General features: G+C 39.1%; 2 protein-coding genes across 4 annotated transcripts in view; one reads left to right on the top strand and one right to left on the bottom strand.

Moving 5' to 3' along the window:
* LOC147872343 (uncharacterized) overlaps positions 1–23,035 on the bottom strand; it is a 271,681-nt gene that overhangs the window by 139,986 nt on the left and 108,660 nt on the right. The gene's annotated exons all lie outside the window — the stretch shown is intronic.
* On the top strand, positions 532–22,622 carry LOC110836590 (alpha-tocopherol transfer protein-like). Of its 3 annotated transcripts, none has more exons than XM_022077935.2 (7): positions 532–680; positions 14,006–14,144; positions 16,109–16,268; positions 17,548–17,806; positions 19,037–19,147; positions 20,072–20,177; positions 20,933–22,622. In XM_022077935.2, exons 2-7 carry the CDS (start codon positions 14,006–14,008, stop codon positions 21,082–21,084), a joined length of 927 nt encoding a protein of 308 aa, XP_021933627.1. In that variant the 5' UTR covers positions 532–680; the 3' UTR covers positions 21,085–22,622. The 3 variants fall into 3 exon arrangements, with proteins under 3 accessions (XP_021933627.1, XP_021933626.1, XP_021933625.1); XM_022077934.2 differs by lacking the exon at positions 532–680 and adding an exon at positions 13,056–13,169; XM_022077933.2 differs by lacking the exon at positions 532–680 and having other exon boundaries at positions 13,994–14,144.

Below are 23,035 nucleotides of genomic sequence, written 5' to 3'. Positions count from 1 at the left end.
TAGGGCGTATGTTAACACTCATTGCTTACTAGTCAGTAAAATTTAAGCTTCCGTACGCGCCTGAGAGGTAAGCATAGTGGCCACACGTCAGACTTTTGACATTTTTTTAAACTCGGGGAAGAGACTTGTAGTTCTTACTGTGAATTTCGTGGTTTTCTCAGTCGCTAACAAAAATACTCGGACAATACAAGCTCAAACTCCTGTCTAGTTCTTCACTACTAATCATACAAGGCCTTCCTCTCTCATTTAACGCTGTGGAATCTATCGATCAAACAATCGTTAGGTAACTTAAGTATTTCTTACATATAACTTTTTAGAAGTTAGTTACAATGTCTGCATATTTCATTATTTTGGCCATATTTTAAAAAGATATTAAGCATCATATACACAACGGTCTGTGTTAATATGCGCTTGAAGAGTCCAACAACCTACTTTTTGATAGAAGTAAGGTGGGGCAGTCCGTCACACTTCATGGTTCCAGACCATAACTGAAAGTGGTGTCGGTAGAGTGGTATACTACAATATCGATCAACTTTCATTTCCCCCTTTCAGCCTGCAAGCACATCACAGCGGAACTCATCTTGAGATGTGAAAGTGTCTCAGTTAAGCGCGTAATGCTGTTCTGAGCTGGCGGCAGTGTTCATTTGTCCTCCATCGACTTCCACAGCAGCGACAGTGAGGTATGAACACGAAACATTCTGGTTACTCTTCCTGAACTTGATCTTTATTATCGGCTCGTGGGTTGTAGAGTACAATTCTATTGTGACTTTCTGAAACTTCCACGACCACTTATTAAGAATGCCACAGAATTTTGGCTACTACTGAAAACAGTGTCGTATAGTACTGAGTAATTTTAACAAAATTAGTAATCAGTGAAATATTTGACAGTGATTTTCATTAATAGCGTTTAGTTTCTGTTGTCGCCATTCGGAATTGCAATAGTGTTCATCGCTAAGACGTGTCTTAACTGTCTTAACAACAGCGGGTTGCGTGTAGCTCAGGAGTCACGGATTGAGATTATCTTTTTGATGTAAAATAGCGTAAAAATTAAAATAAAGAGTACGCGTCTTCTTTTTCAAATTTAGTTCTCTTTTCTATAAGGATGTGCATTTTCTGTAGATTCCAGACAATTACTTATTCGTTTATTTTGCTTTACCAATTTTATACGGAAACCTTATCACATAAATTATTGTTAAAATCCTTGATACAGAGATACGCATAAGTAAACAGCACTAATCAAGAATACTTTATTTCTTTGTACATAACAACGATGCCAACAGCTAAGTCTACATACCGTTGAGTTATAAGATGAACAACGAATAACGAGTTCAAAATGATATGGAAGTAAGCCGTCGTTGGCTAATTTAAGGGACTATTTCAGAACTTGTGTAAAAACTGAGGACAACCACGAAGAAATTCAGCCTGAATGGCTCGTCTCTGGGCGTAGATAATGATGGGTAAAATATATACCGTCGTCGAAATTTGAAACTTTCTGGTGAGTTATAATGTGTACAATTGTTCTATTGGGCTTTGTCATTGTCTAAATTATAAAACTACTTTTCGAAAACTGGAGTCTGCTTCCGTCATCAGATGACGTCGATGACGAAGGCAGAATCCAGCTTTCAAAACGTTGTAATTTCATAATTTAAGTTTATAATTTAGACAATGGACAAAACCACACGCACGCACGCACATATACATACATACATACATACATACATACATACATACATACATACATACATACATACATACATACATACATACATACATACATACATACATACATACATACATACATACATACATACATACATACATACATACATACATACATACATACATACATACATACATACATACATACATACATACATACATACATACATACATACATACATACATACATACATACATACATACATACATACATACATACATACATACATACATACATACATACATACATACATACATACATACATACATACATACATACATACATACATACATACATACATACATACATACATACATACATACATACATACATACATACATACATACATACATACATACATACATACATACATACATACATACATACATACATACATACATACATACATACATACATACATACATACATACATACATACATACATACATACATACATACATACATACATACATACATACATACATACATACATACATACATACATACATACATACATACATACATACATACATACATACATACATACATACATACATACATACATACATACATACATACATACATACATACATACATACATACATACATACATACATACATACATACATACATACATACATACATACATACATACATACATACATACATACATACATACATACATACATACATACATACATACATACATACATACATACATACATACATACATACATACATACATACATACATACATACATACAGAGTGTTTAATGACAATCACAATCAATCAATTGAAAATTGTTATACAATTCGAGCATTCTGAAGGCAATATAAAAATAACTTCACATCACATATTATCAGTTTACATCAAGCATGTCAAACTCACGGCCGCCTTTGATATTTTATGCCGCCCAACCCAGTTCTTGAACTATACATGATGTCCAGCAACAAACAAATGCCCCAATTTTAATAAATGTCAAGATTTAAACACATGTAAAATCGCTATTTGTGCAACCGCTGTTTATGTTTAAATTCATTCAACTGGAAAAGTTTTAAATTCAAATTCGCGTGTTCTTGAAGGAAATGGAAGAACGAATACTGTATCTTAAGCCTTAGGCTGAAATCAGTAAAAGTAAAAGTCATGATTTTTGCTACTCTCTGAACAGTCACCTCTTTTTTAAGCTTCTCTTAGCAAACACCGAGCGTAACATGTCTAAAAGCAAGGATAGCGTATACGAATAAACCACACACATTCGCTTTACCAAACACCATACTATTTAACGGCCATTCAGACATATATTCACAAAAAATACTTTAAGAGATTTTTTCAAATATTGAAATTATAACCTAATTTACATGTCAACTACATACTTTAATATTCCGGATAGCCTTGTGTTACTTCCTTGTATGTTGCTAACTACAGTGAAATATATGTAACGCGTCCAACGAGTATTTGGTACATACTCGCTTCGAATAAGCAGATCTGTTTCGATATTGTTCTCAGTACTTCCAGGAAACGATGGGAGAGATCCTTAGGAGACAGACAGGCCACAATCACATCCTCTAAAACTTCCTGTACTTTTTCCTTTGACCGTCTTCGCATCTCATTCGCAACTAAAAGTTGAAACGGCTTTCTTAAATATTTTGTGTTCGTTAAGAAAGGCTTAAGCTGAATTTAACAAGGACTGTCGATGTTCTCTGTTGTGACGCCGTGTGGAGTCGTTGGTAATAATAGAGGTTTTCATAGCTCCGAGCGATTCAGATCTCACTGATGTATTGACTTAATCCTTTCTCGCAGAGCAACATTCTGTACATAGACAAGTTTCGCGAAGCAAGGCGTTTTTGCAGACAATTGGAACATTTCCAAAACGCGGAATGATTTGCATGTTACTAGTCAATTTCACAAGGCATTTTTCCTATGAACAAAGTCACATGTAATGGGAGGACCAAGCTACGATATCTGCACCAAATTACTTTGACATATATGAATAATGAATATAAGGAAATGCCATGGTGTGGAACAAAGCGGGACGCGGAACGCAGAACAGGGTAGGACCAGTGAGTAATAATTTTCTTATTCACGGTAAAGTAACTGAAACCACGTGCCTTCCGGATGTCAAGACGTGAGAAAAACTCTTTTTTTCTATACAAGCTTCAGAGAAAGATGGTGTAGTAGTAATGTAACAGACGTATATTTGGCGGTACCCAATTCGAAACTACGAGCGATTACTAGTTGTTTTAACCTTTATCGGCCGGGCGTTAGGACATTCGCCTAATTTATTGAATGACGTTTTCTTCAGTAGCTCAGACTACATAATAGTGAATAATGAATTGGAGAGGACATGGAAGGAAGCGGTCGTAGCATAATTTAATTCACTATCCCGGAATTTGCCCGGAGGTACTGAGAAATACCACAAACCACCCAGTCAGGATAGCCGGTCTCTAGTCGAGTTCTGAATTCGGTGCCTTCAAATACGAAGCAGTAATGTTAATCACTCGGCGACGTTAATGGCCCCGTAGAACAGTGATTTAAAACCGATATTCCAGTAGGAAAAAACAGTTTTTCGTAACTTTCCTACCTAATAACGAAGAATAATTAAATGAAGCTTTCTGTCTTCTGGGTTGTTGCGCTGTGTAGTCTGGTCGATGTTTACCAACGTTTCGGAGGTCATACTGCCCCCGTCATCAGGGCGATTCTTAGTATGAAGATTTCTGTCTTCTGGGTTGTTGCGCTGTGTAGTCTGGTCCATATTTACCAACGTTTCGGAGGTCATACTGCCTCCGTCATCAGGGCGATTCTTAGTATGAAGATTTCTGTCTTCTGGGTTGTTGCGCTGTGTAGTCTGGTCCATGTTTACCAACGTTTCGGAGGTCATACTGCCTCCGTCATCAGGGCGATTCTTAGTATGAAGATTTCTGTCTTCTTGGTTGTTGCGCTGTGTAGTCTGGTCGATGTTTACCAACGTTTCGGAGGTCATACTGCCTCCTTCATCAGGTCGATTCTTAGTATGAAGATTTATGTCTTCTGGGTTGTTGCACTGTGTAGTCTGGTCGATGTTTACCAACGTTTCGGAGGTCATACTGACTCCGTCATCAGGGCGATTCTTAGTATGAAGATATCTGTCTTCTGGGTTGTTGCGCTGTGCAGTCTGGTCGATGTTTACCAACGTTTCAGAGGTCATACTGCCTCCGTCATCAGGGCGATTCTTAGTATGAAGATTTCTGTCTTCTGGGTTGTTGCGCGGTGTAGTCTGGTCGATGTTTACCAACGTTTCAGAGGTCATACTGCCTCCGTCATCAGGGCGATTCTTAGTATGAAGATTTCTGTCTTCTGGATTGTTGCGCTGTGCAGTCTGGTCGATGTTTACCAACGTTTCGGAGGTCATACTGCCTCCTTCATCAGGTCGATTCTTAGTATGAAGATTTATGTCTTCTGGGTTGTTGCACTGTGTAGTCTGGTCGATGTTTACCAACGTTTCGGAGGTCATACTGACTCCGTCATCAGGGCGATTCTTAGTATGAAGATATCTGTCTTCTGGGTTGTTGCGCTGTGCAGTCTGGTCGATGTTTACCAACGTTTCAGAGGTCATACTGCCTCCGTCATCAGGGCGATTCTTAGTATGAAGATTTCTGTCTTCTGGGTTGTTGCGCGGTGTAGTCTGGTCGATGTTTACCAACGTTTCAGAGGTCATACTGCCTCCGTCATCAGGGCGATTCTTAGTATGAAGATTTCTGTCTTCTGGATTGTTGCGCTGTGCAGTCTGGTCGATGTTTACCAACGTTTCAGAGGTCATCCTGCCTCCGTCATCAGGGCGATTCTTAGTATGAAGATTTCTGTCTTCTGGGTTGTTGCGCTGTGTAGTCTGGTCGATGTTAACCAACGTTTCAGAGGTCATACGGCCCTCCATCTTCTCATTCATCGCCCTGATGAAGGAGGCAGTATGACCTCTGAAACGTTGTTTAAGATCGACCGGTCTACACGGCGCAACAACCCAGAAGACAGAAATCTTCATACTCACCGCTGCGAAAACCTCAAATCTTACACAATAATGAAATAGTTCTGCTGTTCTTAACCTTTTGACTTCCGCGGACCCCCACTGAATCACTACTGGAAGCCGCGGGCCCCTAAGCCATTTTCACGATTTGAACCTCAAAACAATATTCAAAATTACACAAACAATACAGAAAAAAAATGAGTACAATATTTGGACAAAGGGCCAGGAAGTAGGAGGAGGAGAAACTTATTGATTTATAAAATTATACTGGGTCATTTCCTTCGTGTATTTCGAATTCAATAACTTTTGTTAGGTTCTGTGTACACACGTATTGATTATAAAAATTATACTACACAGCTGCAAGTTTTGACACATACTGCGTCATCTTCAAGTCTCTATTCTTGTTCGGTTTAGTTGTTATTTATTAGTTACTGTGTTAATAATCTGCAATGTTCAGTGAGAATGGTTTAGATAACCATAACAAGCAAGACGAGATGGATGAAACATGAGATACTTATTGGAGAGAAGAGAAATGTATTTTATACATCATTTTAACCGAAAAAAACTAAATAAAATGATTACTTGAAGCACCTAGACGTAGGCGGTGGGAAAATATTAAAATGGATCTTATAGAAACAAAATATGATGTGGATTGAATTCATATTGTTCAGGATATATACCAGTGGCGGATCTTGTAAACACGGTAATGGACGTTCGAGTTGCATAACTTACTGGGAATTTCTTGAACTGTTGAACGTCTACTAGTTTCTCAAGAAAGACTCTGCTCTGTATACTCAATGTCGCTAGTGCAGGCTATGTCGAAATATCTTGGTATTTTCCGGCTGTCGGGCGTAGCCTTCAGCATTACATGACCGCAAGTCGCTTCGTAATGGATTTGGTGAAAGCTTGAGGTTTTTAAGAGCAAAACCTAATCAAATGGGAGGTAGGAAGTTTATCGGAATGTCGAAAGCGTAACGACCCAAACACATAATAATATGTGGGTCTACTGTCCCTTAGCAATTGCTTCACAAAATTCCAGGTACGAAGCAGATTAGGCTGACGACTTCGTAAAGATAAAAAGGAATATTTTCCCAATGTTTAAGCACCATAAAGAAGTGCGTGGAACTGAACAAGAAGTTTCACAAATTCTTAACGTAGACACTGCGTTTCGGCAAATGGTCAACAGTACAGTGATTGCTTTAATCTGTGTAGGTCCCAGAGCCGGTCTGCACATGCGTGTGCAAACTAATATAAGTAAAGAGAGAAAGGGGGAGTTCGGTTGAATGGATCGGGACCCTGAAAAGGGCCATGTTAGTGGTCTGGTTGGTTCTGGCGGTGCACTCTTGCTCGCTCTCGGAGTCCTCGAAGAGTGTGAATAAGAGGCTTCCAGGACCGGCTCAGGTGGTCCATCCTCCCTGTTGAAGTTATCGGGATGTAATTCGATCTCGATGGCTTCCCTGACTTGATGTTGTGCCTGGCCAGCAGCCTGCTTATGCTGTTGAAGGTCGTCCCGACATAGGGCAGGAAGACAACCGAGGCTGGCTTTTCAGGAGGCGGTGACAGCCTCGCAGGCGGATTGAGAGCTCTCAGGATCTGTCGGCTGCTGTATCCGTTTTTCTTGAAGGTGTTACATTTAAAACACTTCAGAAACCCGACATATTTCGACTTATATCATTCATCATGGTTTATCAGTGGAATCTACCACTACAATATGTAACAGTTGCTATTAAGTTTAATATTAAGGAATTAAAGTACTTCATGCAATAACAAGATATTCCATGAAATAACTGAATAATGTGTACAGTTTTCATTCCATTATATACTTTAATTAGCCATTCAGTTAAAGCATTCTTCTAAATGAGGTAATTGCGTGCCTAACGGCAGCACACAAAAAATTACAGAACTAGTGAGACCTCCAACTAGAAGGACAATCACTCTATGACGCGGAGACATACACGACCTCAAACAATTTGGGATTCTGTACAGGATTCGAGGTTCACACGGCGGAGACTATGAAGATGGCCGTCTTCTGCGTTGCAGCGCTCTGTAGTCTGGTAGAAGTTTACCGACGTTTCAGATGCTGCCCCCCTCAATAAGGCTCTGTACTTCTACCAGACTACATGACGCCACAACCCAGAAGACAGCCATCTCCATTTTAAAATTCCTTCAATAATTTACCCTTCTGACTGCCACAGAATATTTTATCACGTTTATTAGCCGGAACATCCCACATTACAATTCGGACGTCATATTTAGAAAGTAGAGATATATTAAGGTGTACAGAGTCCTAATATGTCAGTCGTAACATCTTTTAGTCGTTCTAAGCCTCACATATAGTTTTCTTGCTTAATAATATAATCTTTCCAACACCATACGTTAACTTTCACGTCACTTGAGCATCTGTTTTTATAACTTAGTGATGCAAGTCAACTGGTAGATCATCTGATAAAAATAACAAATGGATTACTAGGTACCCATTCCGTGAAACTACTATAAATTTCATGGCTACACCTAACGTACTTTGTAGTTTCTCCTCTGGTCGCATTTGAAGTAAGACAAGCTCTCTTTTTCACTATCTGCTTTATTCCCACATGCGTAACCGCAGACGACATTCTACTGACTGGCAATTTCCAATCCTCAGTTTCAAACAAATCAATTAACACTTTTACTTCGTTTTAAAATATTATATGGCATCGAAACATATAAAAGAATCACAAGTGGTGAATAAATACGAACATGGAAGAACAAATCCTGGACTGTTTTAAGAAATTGTTGTTCCAGAGGTCCTTGCTTCCTCCTCATGAGGTCTCTCGTCTACAGACAGTGAAACCACTAACAACTAACGTTTCTGAGGCTGGAATCGTGTACCTCCCGAATATATGCCCAGAATGTTACTGCTATATCAGCCCGTTCTTCAGTAACTCGTGATTATTAAGGTTGCTCCGTGAAGTCCGGTAGATACTGACATAGGTCTCAGAGGAACTTCCTATCTCATCGCTTAGATGAAAATGACGTAAGCAACTTCCTCCGGAACGTCAACCCGTCTTAACCAGACTAAAAGGCAAAACAACCAAAATACGATCGTTTTTATATTAGTCGCCGTGAGAACCTGATACCTCACAAACATATGGGAGAATGAGGTTCTTGTTACGGGTGTAAGCAAGTCACCTGTTGGACGAGATCTGGATTCATAAACGCATAGTCTAGAAACTTTAATTCTTGAACTGAAGTCAGACCGACAGACGCCGAAAACTGTTCATCTGCTGGAAAATGTATGGGATGTAGTGACAAAACAGATAAAAATGGCGTAAAGAAAGCCTTTGGAACATTTGCTTGCTCCGAACTTGGTAGGTCTCGTTAAACAGAGTTCTGTCCACTGCATGAAAAATACTACATTCAGCCACTAAATCTGCATACTTAGCACTATCAAGGTCAGACAGGCAATCAATGCTACAAAAATCACGACAATGTTTGCGTACCTACTTCTTAATTCTTATTTTGTGATTTTTAATATGTCCTGGCACGTGTAAGATACTTCTGTCAGACAAGAAATATCACGTTAATATCTAAAATATTTAAATGTGTGCATACAATTAATTTGTAAATTAAAAAAACAGAGCTTACTCTGGCCTTGTTAAGAGTATATGTTCCATATAAGATCAGGCTTCAGATACACGAATGTAATACAAGCAAAGAAATCAACTTTTTTTAAAACATTGACAAAAATATAAAAAAAACAATAAACTATTGTAAACATAGACCTGCGGTAAGAACACAAATTGCAAAATCAGCAATGAAATTACAAATTAAATACAGATTTACTCAAACGATGTCCATTATAATATATTATTTAGTAAGACGTTAAAATGTAGCAGAAATCTGGAGCAACACATGTGGTGATCCGAAAAATGTCATGCTTGGCCTTAATAGTTATATTATAAAACACATAATTATTTAAATGTTCGTACCAAATAATGCATATATCACTTTGTTATTTTCAATATATTAAAAAAGCACACTTTCTTGAAACAACAACAGTGCTCTCAAGATGGCAAAATTCCTCTCAGTCCACCCACCAACACCAAAATTTACGTAAGACGTGTCGGTGAAAGAAAATGCTACTAATTTCATTGTCTACTAAAATGTAGTACTCAGTCCTTGGCCTTGCTGGTTGGCACATATGGCCTAATTTTGCGAAAGTACTTAATACTGTTTCTATTTTAAAATAGTTCTTTACCATTTAACTTTTCCAATTTAATAGTTTTATACCATTTAGTTATTCTTCTAATTAATAATAATGTTATTCTTAAAATATCAGCAAATGGATCGGAAAAAATGACGAGAAACAGACGTAAATAAGCATACAGAACTGAAGAAGCAGTGGTCTTATACAGCAGGCAACCCAAATTATGATTCTCTTGTGCGAAATTCCCGAAGTATACTAACATTTCATCAGAGCTGTTGCTGAAAATGTCACGTGCTGTGGACAGAGGAGAAAGTTCAGTTACGTCAATATTTGACGACAATGGGGAACTCTTACAATGCCAGAAAAAATACGGAAGATATAACAGCGTAAAGCAAGCTCGTTACAGGCTCTAGGGCAAAGATTCCTGTTTCATTAGTCAAATAGTGTCACGGTAAGAGGAAAGAAACTTCTGAATCCAATCAACGTTTACAGAGCCATGGTTCTGCGCCCTGAAACCGAGTACATATGCCTAACACTAACAAAAAATTGTTCGAATGTTCACGAAATCCAGCTTGCTTTTGAAACTGATACTATCAGATAATTCAAAATTTTTAAGAATCATAAGAATTTTAAAGATGTAGGGGGAGAGGCCTGGGCTTATAGAGTGTCTCGGTCGTCATATTTTATAACTGCAAGCAAAACGAAGTCGCCCTGATGACGGGGACAATAAACTCCTTTGAAACATTTATCAATATCTATCAGACACACGGCGCAACATCCGAGAAGGCATTTATTTGTGACAGCCCGCACTGAGTTCGATTTTCGATCAGGCGGACCTGCGATAGACATAGACTGGACTTTTGGCGATTACTCCAGTTTATACGCAAGGAAAGGGGCCTGAGTTAGTTTTGTTTCGGTAGCACCTTTCTTAATCGAATAAACTGTGTTAAAATTTCCCGATTTGATTGTTGATATATCTAGTTCGGGCCACATCTTGAGGGACTTGTTTTCTCCATCAGGCGACTGCCTGGCGTCCATCTACGTGATTGGATGAAAAGCTGATTTTATGATCGGTGGCTCGACTTGGTGGGATGGGTAAGCTCTTCCAGATGTGTTTTAGCCGATAGCCGAACTAGGACAGATCACGTCATTAACCGCCAATGAGTTTAAAAGTGAGCTTTCTGCGGCAAATTTGTAAGGTTCGGGTGATGAACCAATCAGCCAATGAGAACTCTCTCTTCAAATTCAAAGTCTTGGGGAGAGTCTTGCTGAACGCTTCGTGTGTCCGGCAAGGCGGCTTCCAGGGGACACTTAAGGCTTGTTTCACACATATACGGCGACCGTCCAAACGGCACCGTTTACACGGAACGGTGAAAACTTCACACACAACCGATCATACCCGGAGCCGGTTATTCTGTTGTTTGTTGCCAACATAACTTGACAGTAAAACAAAAAGTTCTCAGTTATCGTCTCTCTAGAGCCCGAAGGTACATAGAATGCTCGTTTGGAATATTAAGTAATAAATGGAGGATCTTTCATCGACCTATAAACTTGCAACCTGATTTTGCTGTAGACATTGTCAAGGCTTGTGTTGATTTATACAACTTTGTTCGGGAGAGAGACGGCTACGAGGCAGAGGATACATTGACAATCACAGGTCCTGATAAAATACGTGGTGAAGAAGTAGTGCGCGGGGGAATATCAGCAAAGAGTGTGAGAAATCTTTTAGCTGACTACTTCTTAACACCTGTTGGCTCTCTGAAATGGCAGATTTCAAAAATTTAATTTCATGAACGTTAATCATATTTTTATTACTATACCTATATTTAATTGTAGAACAATTCATTTCATTGTAGAAAGTTTAATAAATTCACATTCACTGATTATTACTTCACAAGGTTAGTACTTAAGTCACGGAACCGGGCATTACACACGGCACGTGTGAAGGAAGCCATTCAACTGTTCACCCGACTACCAAGTGGTGCGCCGTTAGAACGGTCACGGCGCCGGGTTTTGTAGTGGGAAGACACGGCGACTTCACGGTAGACCGTTACCGTATAGACGGCACCGGTGCGTGTGAAAGCTCTCGTATAATCTTCGACCTATAACCGTGTAAACGGAGCCGTTTGGACGGTCGCCGTGTATGTGTGAAACGGGCCTAACGCGTCAGTCTCGACCGCGGACAGTCCTGCACTAGGCGAGAAAAAGAAGAGGAAAAAGAAGAAAATAATAACTCAAGGTGAACCAATGTACAGTTAATTATGGAACTACATCCCCTCGCACTCCACCGCCTCGCACCTTGCTCCTGGAACCCTTCTTCGCCACCACGCAAATTCCTTGAAGGCAAGGGTCCCATGCATCTGAGTTACCACAAAAGCAACTCAAAAGAGCCCCCCTCTAACCAGCCGGGCGTGTAGACGGAAAGCTTGAAGGAAACGGCGGTTAGATTTCCAAGAACAGTTTCTTTAATCTTAACTTCCCTGTATTAAGGAAAGGTTGTGGAGTCGACAATTTATTTTACTTTATCAGTTTGTGTCTTGTTTAATAACGCTATCAATAGAGCAGATCAAATAGCTTCAAGCAATAGGCTAATTAGTGAAAAAGGAATAAAAAAAGTTTCGAACTGAAGAGATTGCGGCTTAATTTAAGATAATATCCCGGAATTTGCTTGGTAGGCCTGAGCACAACCACAAGTTCAGTCAGGGTAGCCAGTTACCGAACACGAGGCGGGGATGCCAACATCTCGACCGCAACTTTCGGTCTGTACATGTGTGAGTTACATTCGCTTAACAGTTAGTAGGACGCCTGATAAAGAACCAACGAACAGCAACCTGTATGTAAATATAATGAAGACGTAATGATGATGAAGTGAGGAACGGATGGCAGCTTTAGTATAAAGGAATTCCTTCTGCAATTGGCTGAAAGTATGAATTAAAATAACAGAACGGCTTTGAAACTCCACTCCAGTCGATATTTGTTTCCTTGATTTGGGTAAAATGTTCAGGGCTCAGTCACGCATGCTCTTGCATTCAAAAGAGAACAGTAAACAATGCAAAAAATATCTTGTTTCAAAATACTTGTACTTGTGAAGTCAACAACCAGTATTACGTAGCTCCCAATCAAGGTCTCTTTGCGTCGCATATATATATAATAGGTCTGTCATTTTCTAGCTCAGAGACACTTTGCATCCTGATACGTATGTTCGACGGATAATACGGATTATAATACTAGCATAACTCCATCATTTCTCATCTAGTATCACAACGTAAGTATTTATACCATGGTAACAATTTATATCAGAATAAGTATTTAACATATTTTGCAAACTACATGTTTCCCTACAACATATTCTGTGGCAAGAAGTATATGGTTTATTTTATTACGATATGGACTGGATTCATTTTGCTTAGGATAAAGACCACTGGGCGAGTTGATGTGAGCATGGATATGAATCTTCGAGTTCCACAGAACACCTCGACACTAGCTAAGACTCTATTAAAAGCTTTAGTGGTTTAATTTTGTATCTCCAGGTAAACAGCAGGATAGTAGGCAAAAATCTTATTATTATTCTTCCAAATGCTTCCTTTCTCAGACTTTACGATCACCTTACCTCTTCATACGACGCCATATGAAGTGTGTGGTTTAAACAACGTCGTTAAAGCAGGATTTTAAGATATCGCGGAGGGCGAGAACAAAGCTGGCTGACTTCTGGGTTGTAGCATCGTGCAGTCCGGTAGAAGTTTACCAGCATTTCAGAGGTGCTTGCTGCCTCCATCATCAGGGAGACGAGACATTATGATGATAGATTTCTTAATAGTGGGTGTTTACAGAGTGAAAATTTGGACAACATCGAAGTAACGTTTTACTTTTGATGTTGTAAAGAGCGTAGCGCCATAACGGCTCGTCCTAGGTATAACAAATCCAACATTTGAGACTGAAAACACATGATTTGTAACAACTTTATGTTGTTATGTATTTTGCCAAATAACGAATCTCTCTTTGAAGTTATGGGGCACCTGCACTATACGCTTACGCAGATCATGACAAACCCGATAAATTTAGTCTGTAACCCTGAGTCAAATCTTCATTATGTCGTTACAGATGACGCTTAGACAACCAAATCCAGAGATGCAGGCCTTCATCAGGAAGAAGCTGAACGAGAATGTAAACACGACTCAAGAGAACGTACAGCACATCAAGGATTGGCTCGCAAAACAGCCCCACCTCCCGAATTTTGACGGTACGAAATACAGCGTGTTTAAGTAGTCACTGTGCAGTTGCGGTTATGTAGTAATGCACGTCCTGGCGTGATTGCCTGCCTGCCTGCCTGCCTGCCCAAGTAAATAAAGCAGGCAGGACAAACTTAAGTGCCACTTGAAAATAGAGCCCATCACATCTGTGGTAAAAATCATAACCGCCTACTTTTACTAAAAGTTGCCAGAACAAAGGAAGCTGCTTCTCCTATAGGAAGACGTTCGAATCTTATTTAATGTAAATCGGTATTTTGGTTCAAACCTTACTGGTGGGATACGCACACACTGGCGCCATACATTTAAACTTCTTTACGAAGTGAGAAAGTATATCGATTTTGGTCTTCTGTGTTGAAACGTCGTGTAAATTTGCAAGATTTGAGGTTTTCACAGCGGTGAGTATGAAGATTTCTGTCTTCTGAGTTGTAGCGCTGTGTAGTCTGTGTAGCGATTCATCGCCCTGATGACGGAGGCAGTATGACCTCTGAAACGTTGGTTAACATCGACCAGACTACAAAGCGCAACAACCCAGAAGACAGAAATCTTCATACTAAGAATCGCCCTGATGACGGAGGCAGTATGACCTCTGAAACGTTGGTAAACATCGACCAGACTACACAGCGCAACAACCCAGAAGACAGAAATCTTCGTATAGATTTGTAGGTATCTGAAAAAGGGTTCAAGATGGAGGCAATATATTCCTCCGCAACGCTCATGTCTATCTACACGTCCATATAACACTACAACCTAGATCAACATCGGCAGATTCACAGCAGCGAGGACATCAAATTTTATAAGGAAGTTTATAAGATAGTGTAATTGCGTCATATTGTGAATATTCTAACAATTATTTATTTTAATCCGTCTTATCACAACATTTAAAATTTCTTATAATTAAGATAATAAAATATCATTGATGTTCCATATCGATTGATCGATTTACATTTTGGAACATCTTTTACACAACATGTTTCAGTTTTTATAAAACCATCATCAGGTGTAAAATATTTACGAACTTAAAACTCAAATATGATTCCATTTGGTGATGTTTCATGCCATTTGTTTTTCAATTTTGGGCGAGGTGTTGTCTTTTCTTAAATTTTATCAGATGTACATATCGGTCTGTAAGTAGAAGATTGAAAGAAACACTAAAGAATTTGAAAGAATTTATAAAAGAATTTAGAGAATAAAATGCAAAATATATAAATTATAGTTAGAAAGTAGCAGTAAAATATAAATAAAAATAATATAAAATAAAAGTAAATCTAAAATAAAACATACCATAAATGTAGGAGTGATTGTTCCGATATGTCCAGAAGTACTACTGTCATCGTATAGGTGTGGGTCAATACTGACTGTGGTTGCTTGTGGTAGTACTTCTGGACATATCGGAACAATCACTCCTACATCTATGGTATGTTTTATTTTAGATTTACTTTTATTTTATATTATTTTTATTTATATTTTACTGCTACTTTCTAACTATAATTTATATATTTTGCATTTTATTCTCTAAATTCTTTTATAAATTCTTTCAAATTCTTTAGTGTTTCTTTCAATCTTCTACTTACAGACCGATATGTACATCTGATAAAATTTAAGAAAAGACAACACCTCGCCCAAAATTGAAAAACAAATGGCATGAAACATCACCAAATGGAATCATATTTGAGTTTTAAGTTCGTAAATATTTTACACCTGATGATGGTTTTATAAAAACTGAAACATGTTGTGTAAAAGATGTTCCAAAATGTAAATCGATCAATCGATATGGAACATCAATGATATTTTATTATCTTAATTATAAGAAATTTTAAATATTGTGATAAGACGGATTAAAATAAATAATTGTAAGGAAGTTTATTTAGTCCGCAAATTGTTGTCCTTTTCTTCCAATGCAAATGGTGCGGTTTAGAGGCACTAAACATAACATTCTTCTCTCTACCTGTTGTAGATGACCAGCGCATTACAACTTTTCTCCGTGGATGCAAGTTCTCCTTGGAGAAGACGAAGCGAAAATTAGACATGTTTTTCACAATGAGAGCAGCAGTTCCAGACTTCTTTAATGACCGTGATGTCGCCAGGCCGGCGCTAAAGGACATCCTCGATTTCATGTGAGAACAATGAGTTTAACACCTGCAGTAATTATTTAGCGACTAGTGAGGCGAAAGCGTGAGGAGCTTACTGGTTGTGGCCTGCTTGTAGGTAGTAACGTCGTAGTGCGACGACTGCACAGGGCGGTTATCTCGTCAGCAAGATGAACAAGTGGTGAAGGGGGTCGGAACGGAAGAGGGTTCTATCCGAGTGTGGTAGGAAAACCTCAGGTGACATCATTAATAATAACGGTATGCCCTACCGACGTTTTCTCGACGATAAGCACAACACCAGTTCCCGAGACCCTGACGCGACAAGACAGACCGACGACTAGGAAGGAAGTCGACTCCCAAGGCAACTTGCGCGTTTAAACGAAAGACACGACGCAATGATCTATGAATAATGGCGGGATGAGAGGCGGTGACCCCACCTACCCGCGTTTTGTTTATCTGTAGCTTATTTAGAGACGCTGTCAGTACCTCAGATCGAGTGTCGTAGAATGATAAACAAATAAGTAATAAATTGTGAAGGGACATGGAAGAAAGCGGTCATGGTCTGGCCCGTCCTGACACTTACCAGCAACGGGGAACGGTACGTAAATCAGAATAACCTTTCTCAGGGACAAGATTTGAACTCGGACCTACCGCTTACAAACCAGGACCCAAGAATTCTAGATCTGAAATTCAACAGAGAATTGCTGTCATAGCTCAGTCAGTACAGTGACTGTCTACGGACTGGACGGCCGTGGTTCGATTCCCAACAGAGGCACAGGATTTTCTTCTAGCTTCTATGACCAAACCGACTCTGGGGCCCACCCGACACCCTGCCTAAATGCGTACAGAGGTCGTTTCCCAAGGATAAAGCGCGGCTGGGGCGTGACAATGACCACTCACCCCCATCTAGTGCCGAAGTTAAGAATAAGTAGGAGCAAAACCTCATCCCCACTCCCTAAGCGCCTACATGGCGTATAACGGGACAAGTTTACTTTGCTTTTACATCTTAATGCTGTCACCTTTACGCTCGTGTCCTTTCTCTCTAGGTCCCGGAATCTGACGTCCACTCCACTTTACTGACTGAAATATCCATGATCCACATGTTTGTCCATTTGTTGTTACAAACACCCACTGTTCTACAACGAGGTACATGTAAGAAAATGTAGTGGCCAAGCGACCAGCGACTCGAGAGCACGGGAAAATAGGGAGAGTCAATTACAGAGGGAACACCTGCTTCTGATTTACGATTTGTACCGCACTTCGTAGAGTTATTGTGGTTCGTTTTAAATGATACGCCCTCTTGCAGCTACATCCCGCCTCTGCCCGGGCTCACTCCGAACGGCTGCCGCGTGATCGTGATGAGAGCCAGGGTCGACGAGGCTGTGCTGTCCTACAACGTGATGGACGTCATGAAACTAGTGTTTATGATCGGCGACATAAGGCTCAAGGAGGAGGACACTGGCGTCGCTGGGGATGTGTACATTCTGGACGCTTCCATAGCGACGCCGGCTCACTTCGCCAAGTTCACGCCGGCAGTGGTCAAAAAGTTTCTAGTTTGCGTCCAGGTCAGTCACAGTTACATATAACCTTTAGCCTACTTGTAGGCCTCTACGTCGTTTGATAAACATGGCGAGAAGTTCATGTCTGTCCGCACGTTTTGTGCCCGAGTAACGAGTAACTTGCAATAATTCTGCGAGAAATTAATTCTGGGAACTATCAGTCAAATAAAATCTCTTCTTCACTAGAAGCACAGATTTGGCCCCAGCACTTTTAAAAAATGATTCATGTAGAGTAGGTAGGCGAACCATAACAAACCGATAAAAAGTGTTTACAAAGTAGAAGCAGCTAATACCTTAATTTTAACGAAGAACTTGTCTTTTAATATTCAAATAACAGTCCAATTGGGTCTTTCATCATTTTCACTTGCGTGGACTAAAGTATGAAATAAAATACGGACAGCTCAATCGTAAGAGAGACCAAACGGAACTGTGAGATGCGCAGATTCACGTACCGACGAATACATGGGCAAAGATAAGGAAAACCTAAGGAAAAGGATAATGCTTACAACGAATGATTTGTTAAATGCGAAATAATAAACAAATCCCTCCTAAGTAATAAATGCTGTTGTATTAATGTCCATAAGTCTCGACGCTTTCAAAATAAGAAAAGCCTACAGCTTCGATTCCTCCTGCCGAATGTTTTCCATGCGGAAGTTAACTTGTAGATGTCCTCACCTAAATTCTCAATTCATTGCTTCCTTTTGGTATCGTCCTTGATTTAACAGACAAAACAATTAATTTCTACATTATTAATATTGTAGGATTTGAGGTTTTCAAGGCGGCGAGCCTGAAGATTGCTGTCTTCTTACCTGAGACTTGTAAAACGTAACAATAGATCGAAAATGCAAGAGCAGCATCTCCAAGGACCATGACAAATGCAACGAGCTGTCGAACACATGCAAACGCATAACAATAACAAGGATTCCGTGCGTGAGTTAAACACACACAAATTACGATGCAAGTTACGTGGAAGACCTTGCTTTCACGCATCCCATCTTTCATTTCAAACCGATTCTGATTTTCTAAAGAAATTCAAGAAATATTGTTTTTCTGGATTCTGACATCGTGTACACACGTAGGTGGGTGTTTCGGAGGACCATGCTGTCTCCATCTTCAGAGTTAAATACAGCGGCGATATTTCCCTCCGATATGTTGATATCCATCTATAAGTCTACACGACGCAACAACTCATAAGACCACCTTCGCCATCTTATCTATTTTTTCTTCCTTCCTCAGGAAGCATACCCTGTCAAACTCAAGCAGGTCCATGTGGTGAACGTGTCTCCTATTGTGGATTCAATCATCAGCTTTGTCAAGCCGTTCTTGAAGGAGAAGATACGTAACAGGGTAATAAACACTAGGCAGTATATGTAGGGTATGTGCCAGAAGCACACTTTTAGCAAAGTTTTTAAATTATTACTCTTATGTCCATATTTCTGAGGAAAGATATAAAAACAATGGAGAATGCTAATATGCCCTACTATGTCAGACTATAGACGTTGAACCATTAAAAAAGAAATTTGTGAATCATATTTCAATTTTTTTTTATGCTTTTGTTAAAAGAAACTTTTTCGGAAAATACGTAACACATGCACTTGATTTAATATAAATTGAATCATGCTGACAATTGGAAAGAAAAACTACAGTTATTTGAATGTTATTTTCTATCTGAGGGGTTCGCAGTTTATGAACTAAAACAATCTTTATGTGTAATATAGACGGAAAATATATTTTTCTAACAATCTTCAACTTTCGGCATATTAAGATGAAAGAAATGTCCAATGAAAGAAAGATATTACAAAGGTTCCCGTCAAAAGTAAAATTTCGTGAATAGTAAGTTTCTTTCCAACATTTGAAAATTTGATTGAAAAGGAAACCAAGGAACACATATTTACCGTAATAGAACGCACGTTAGGGACAAACGTTTAGCCCTCTGAGGCAGAAGCGTGTCTAAATAACATTAAAATATTTAGTTCAAGAACTAAATAAAATAAAACACGAAGCTCGTAAAGTACAAAGGTGATTCTGTTAATGCTGTTTCAAGAAATTGCTGATATTTATTCTTGGAATCACACAAACAGGGCAAAATGCAGCGTTAATGAATGTAAAGGCAGGTGGTAGTTACCACAATTAAAAATTAGTGAAGGCAATACATTTTAAAACTCCAATAATATTTATTTATGTATAGAAAAACGTAATTCCAGGTTACATTTTTGCAGATTCTTAGACAATATTCGCAAGCCTGTGAAATTTATTTTTTATTTTGTTCAGATATATGTGCACGCGGCAGGGTTACAATCTCTTCACAAGTACATCCCGAAGGACATTCTCCCGGAGGAATACGGTGGCTTTGCAGGTCCGCTGGAATCCATTCACGGTGAGTTGGCTGTTCTGACGCCGTCTTTGCATTTATTTAATATTACAATCGAAGGCGTCTTTCTGAGTAGTGACTTTTCGCAGAATAATTTAATGTGCACGAGTTTAATATCCTTAAAAACTGTAAGAATCATCATACTTTGATGAAAAATCAGTCCTTTACGTTATGAAGAAAATAAATATAAAGTATTTTAAGTATTTACTTGCAGGTTCAAACCACACTTAAACGATCATGAGCGACGTCCAGCCCCTTCTTACACGCAACGCTTGTTTCTCCAAGACTCACCTACATGCCCCGCCAATCGTAACCCACTTTAGTAGGATTTAACGATCTCACAGTGGCGATTATGGCAATGGCTGTCTTCTGGGTTGCAGCCCCATGTAGTCCGGTAGTTTACCGACGTTTCAGAGGTTCTTGCTGCTTGTGTCCATCTTTAGAGCTCGTCGCCCTGATGACGGAGGCAGAAAGCACATCTGAAACATCGTTAAACTACCAGACTACACGGCACTATAACCCAGAAGACAACCATCTCCGTTTTATTCTTTAAATAAAAGACAATACCGAAACTAATTTACTCTTATGCTGTTTAGCGATTTTCAACTGCTTATTCCATGCGGGGTAGAATAATTTTTTGAATGATTATTTGAAAAGGATCTGGAAAGGGACGGTCATGACTTCTTTACTTTAAAGGAATAATCCAGTAGGTCGCTGGAGGGACTGAGATATATCAGTAAAAAGCATTGTGCTGATTGCAGCTGAATGGGTTGAGAAGATGCTGAGCTACAGAGAATGGTTCAAGGAACAGGAGACTGTTAAGGCAAACGAGTCGAAGAGACCGGGCAAGCCAAAGACACACGATGACCTATTTGGTTTGGAAGGCTCCTTCCGGCAGCTTGTAATCGACTGATCTACCGCGGCTAAATCGTCTTTTAGAGGCAGTATCTTCATAATATTATGTTATCTTTAAGTTTGTGAAGAAACAGATTTTACAGAAAAAGAAGTACAGGAGGTTTCATTATTGGCTCATTGTTCTGAGTTACTTCTAGGGCGGATCAAAAACTTGGCGGTGTAAGTATACACCACCGGTATGTACAAAGCAACGCACTGCCGTGTTATAAAACTTTACAGGCATATAAAATGTATTAAAGGACTTTCTAAGTATAAAAGTACCTACTCTTGTCATAAACTCCGGTTTTCGAGAGCGAAACTCCTTGTCTCTGGCACAGTAATTTCATTAAATTACCTCGCTCGTTTCACCGCTCGTGTGATCAGTCACCAATTCAGATTGTGACTACATTCCCATTCATCTTTAGATTAAACTTTTCATTTGATGAAAACATACTCTTCTTATTGTCTTTCTTAAACGCATCCATAGTCCCCTCTGTTTCTCCAAGTTCATCGTAGTCCACGTCGAGACCAAAATTTCATTCCCGGAATATACTTGTAAAAGCCTATTATTGACACAACATTATCTGCCTTTGCAACGCGTTGACTAGCGTTTCTTCTCTTCGACGTTTCACATGTTATTGCCTTCATCACTAGGGCAGTGATGTTTTAGGAAGCAAGGACATCTGAATGGTACGTAAACTTCTCAGCCTACGCGATGCTACAACCAGAAAACAGCTGTCCTAAAAATCATTTAATAATGGGAAATTAGAAGTGCAAAAATATAGTTTTATTTCCTACAAGATGAATACATATTGCTAGGGGCTTCACGAAAGGCTTCAGATAGTTGCACACACTGAGGCCAGTATCCAAACTGTCTCAGTGAGCAATTGAGTGCCAGTTACAGAGGTATTTCTGTTAACTGAGCAATCACGGTGTTAAACTTCATCCTAAGTACAAATTTGAATTAAACAAATTATGATAAATTGGGCTTATGCTATTTATCGAATCCATACTTCTGTTGTCCCATGCCATGAGATAGCAAGCAATTTTCTAAATTTTTATATTTAACTAAATAAATTAATTCAGTTCGAAATCTTTTGTCCTCTCGTCTCATATAAAAAATTAAAGATTAAAATATACAAAAGTGTAATTTTGCCAGTTGTGCTGTATGGGTGAAAAACTTGGTCTCTCGCCGAGGGTCTTTGACAACAGAGTGTTGAGGAGGATATTTGGCTAAATTTATGAGTTAACTAAATTTATAAATACAGTAGTCTACCGTACGCTATCCACATAGTAATCAATGCAAAATGATTATATATCGTTATTCATAAGAACCGTCTTTAACAAACCGTTTTACTTTCGTTCTCACTGGACACTTCATTGGAAGAGTCACACGGTAACAATTGTAGTATTAATAAATAAATCAGAACAAGTGATTCCAAAGCAGGATTTTTGAAATTCGTACACATAACAAACATTCTTGAAAAAGTTATACTACATTACATATATTTCAGATGTATTGTGTGTTGAATACATATTTTGTACAAGATATTAAAATTCGTTTTAAATATGAAAAATACCTTCTACGTCCTCCCATGTTACTATCATTCATCAATCACTTGCATTAATTTGCTACTAAATATATGAGTCAAATTCCCCTGCAAGATACTTCACCTAACTCCATACAATGGAGTCCTCCTTGAGAAGCCAACAGACCAAGTCTTTGAAATGTTTAACGAATTCACGGCGCCTTTATGAATCCCGAATGTTGATTCTCGTGTCAATAAGGCCGCCATTAGTCCCTGTCGTGTGCCAGACCAATCCAGTACAAACCTTCAATATCCTGTTTTTTTAAGATCCTCTGTGTGTTATCATCCAGTCCATGCAGCTACCTTTTGAGTATTACGACTAAAATCTGTACATCCCTGATGGTCGCCCTGACGACCGAGACATTATGCACCTCCGAAACG

The sequence above is a fragment of the Zootermopsis nevadensis genome, unplaced genomic scaffold (assembly GCF_977971745.1).
Source record: "Zootermopsis nevadensis isolate Lab colony 2312 unplaced genomic scaffold, Znev_1.0 Znev_ptg000028l, whole genome shotgun sequence".
NCBI classification, from domain to species: domain Eukaryota; kingdom Metazoa; phylum Arthropoda; class Insecta; order Blattodea; family Termopsidae; genus Zootermopsis; species Zootermopsis nevadensis.
This window is presented reverse-complemented; position numbering and strand designations above follow the sequence as displayed.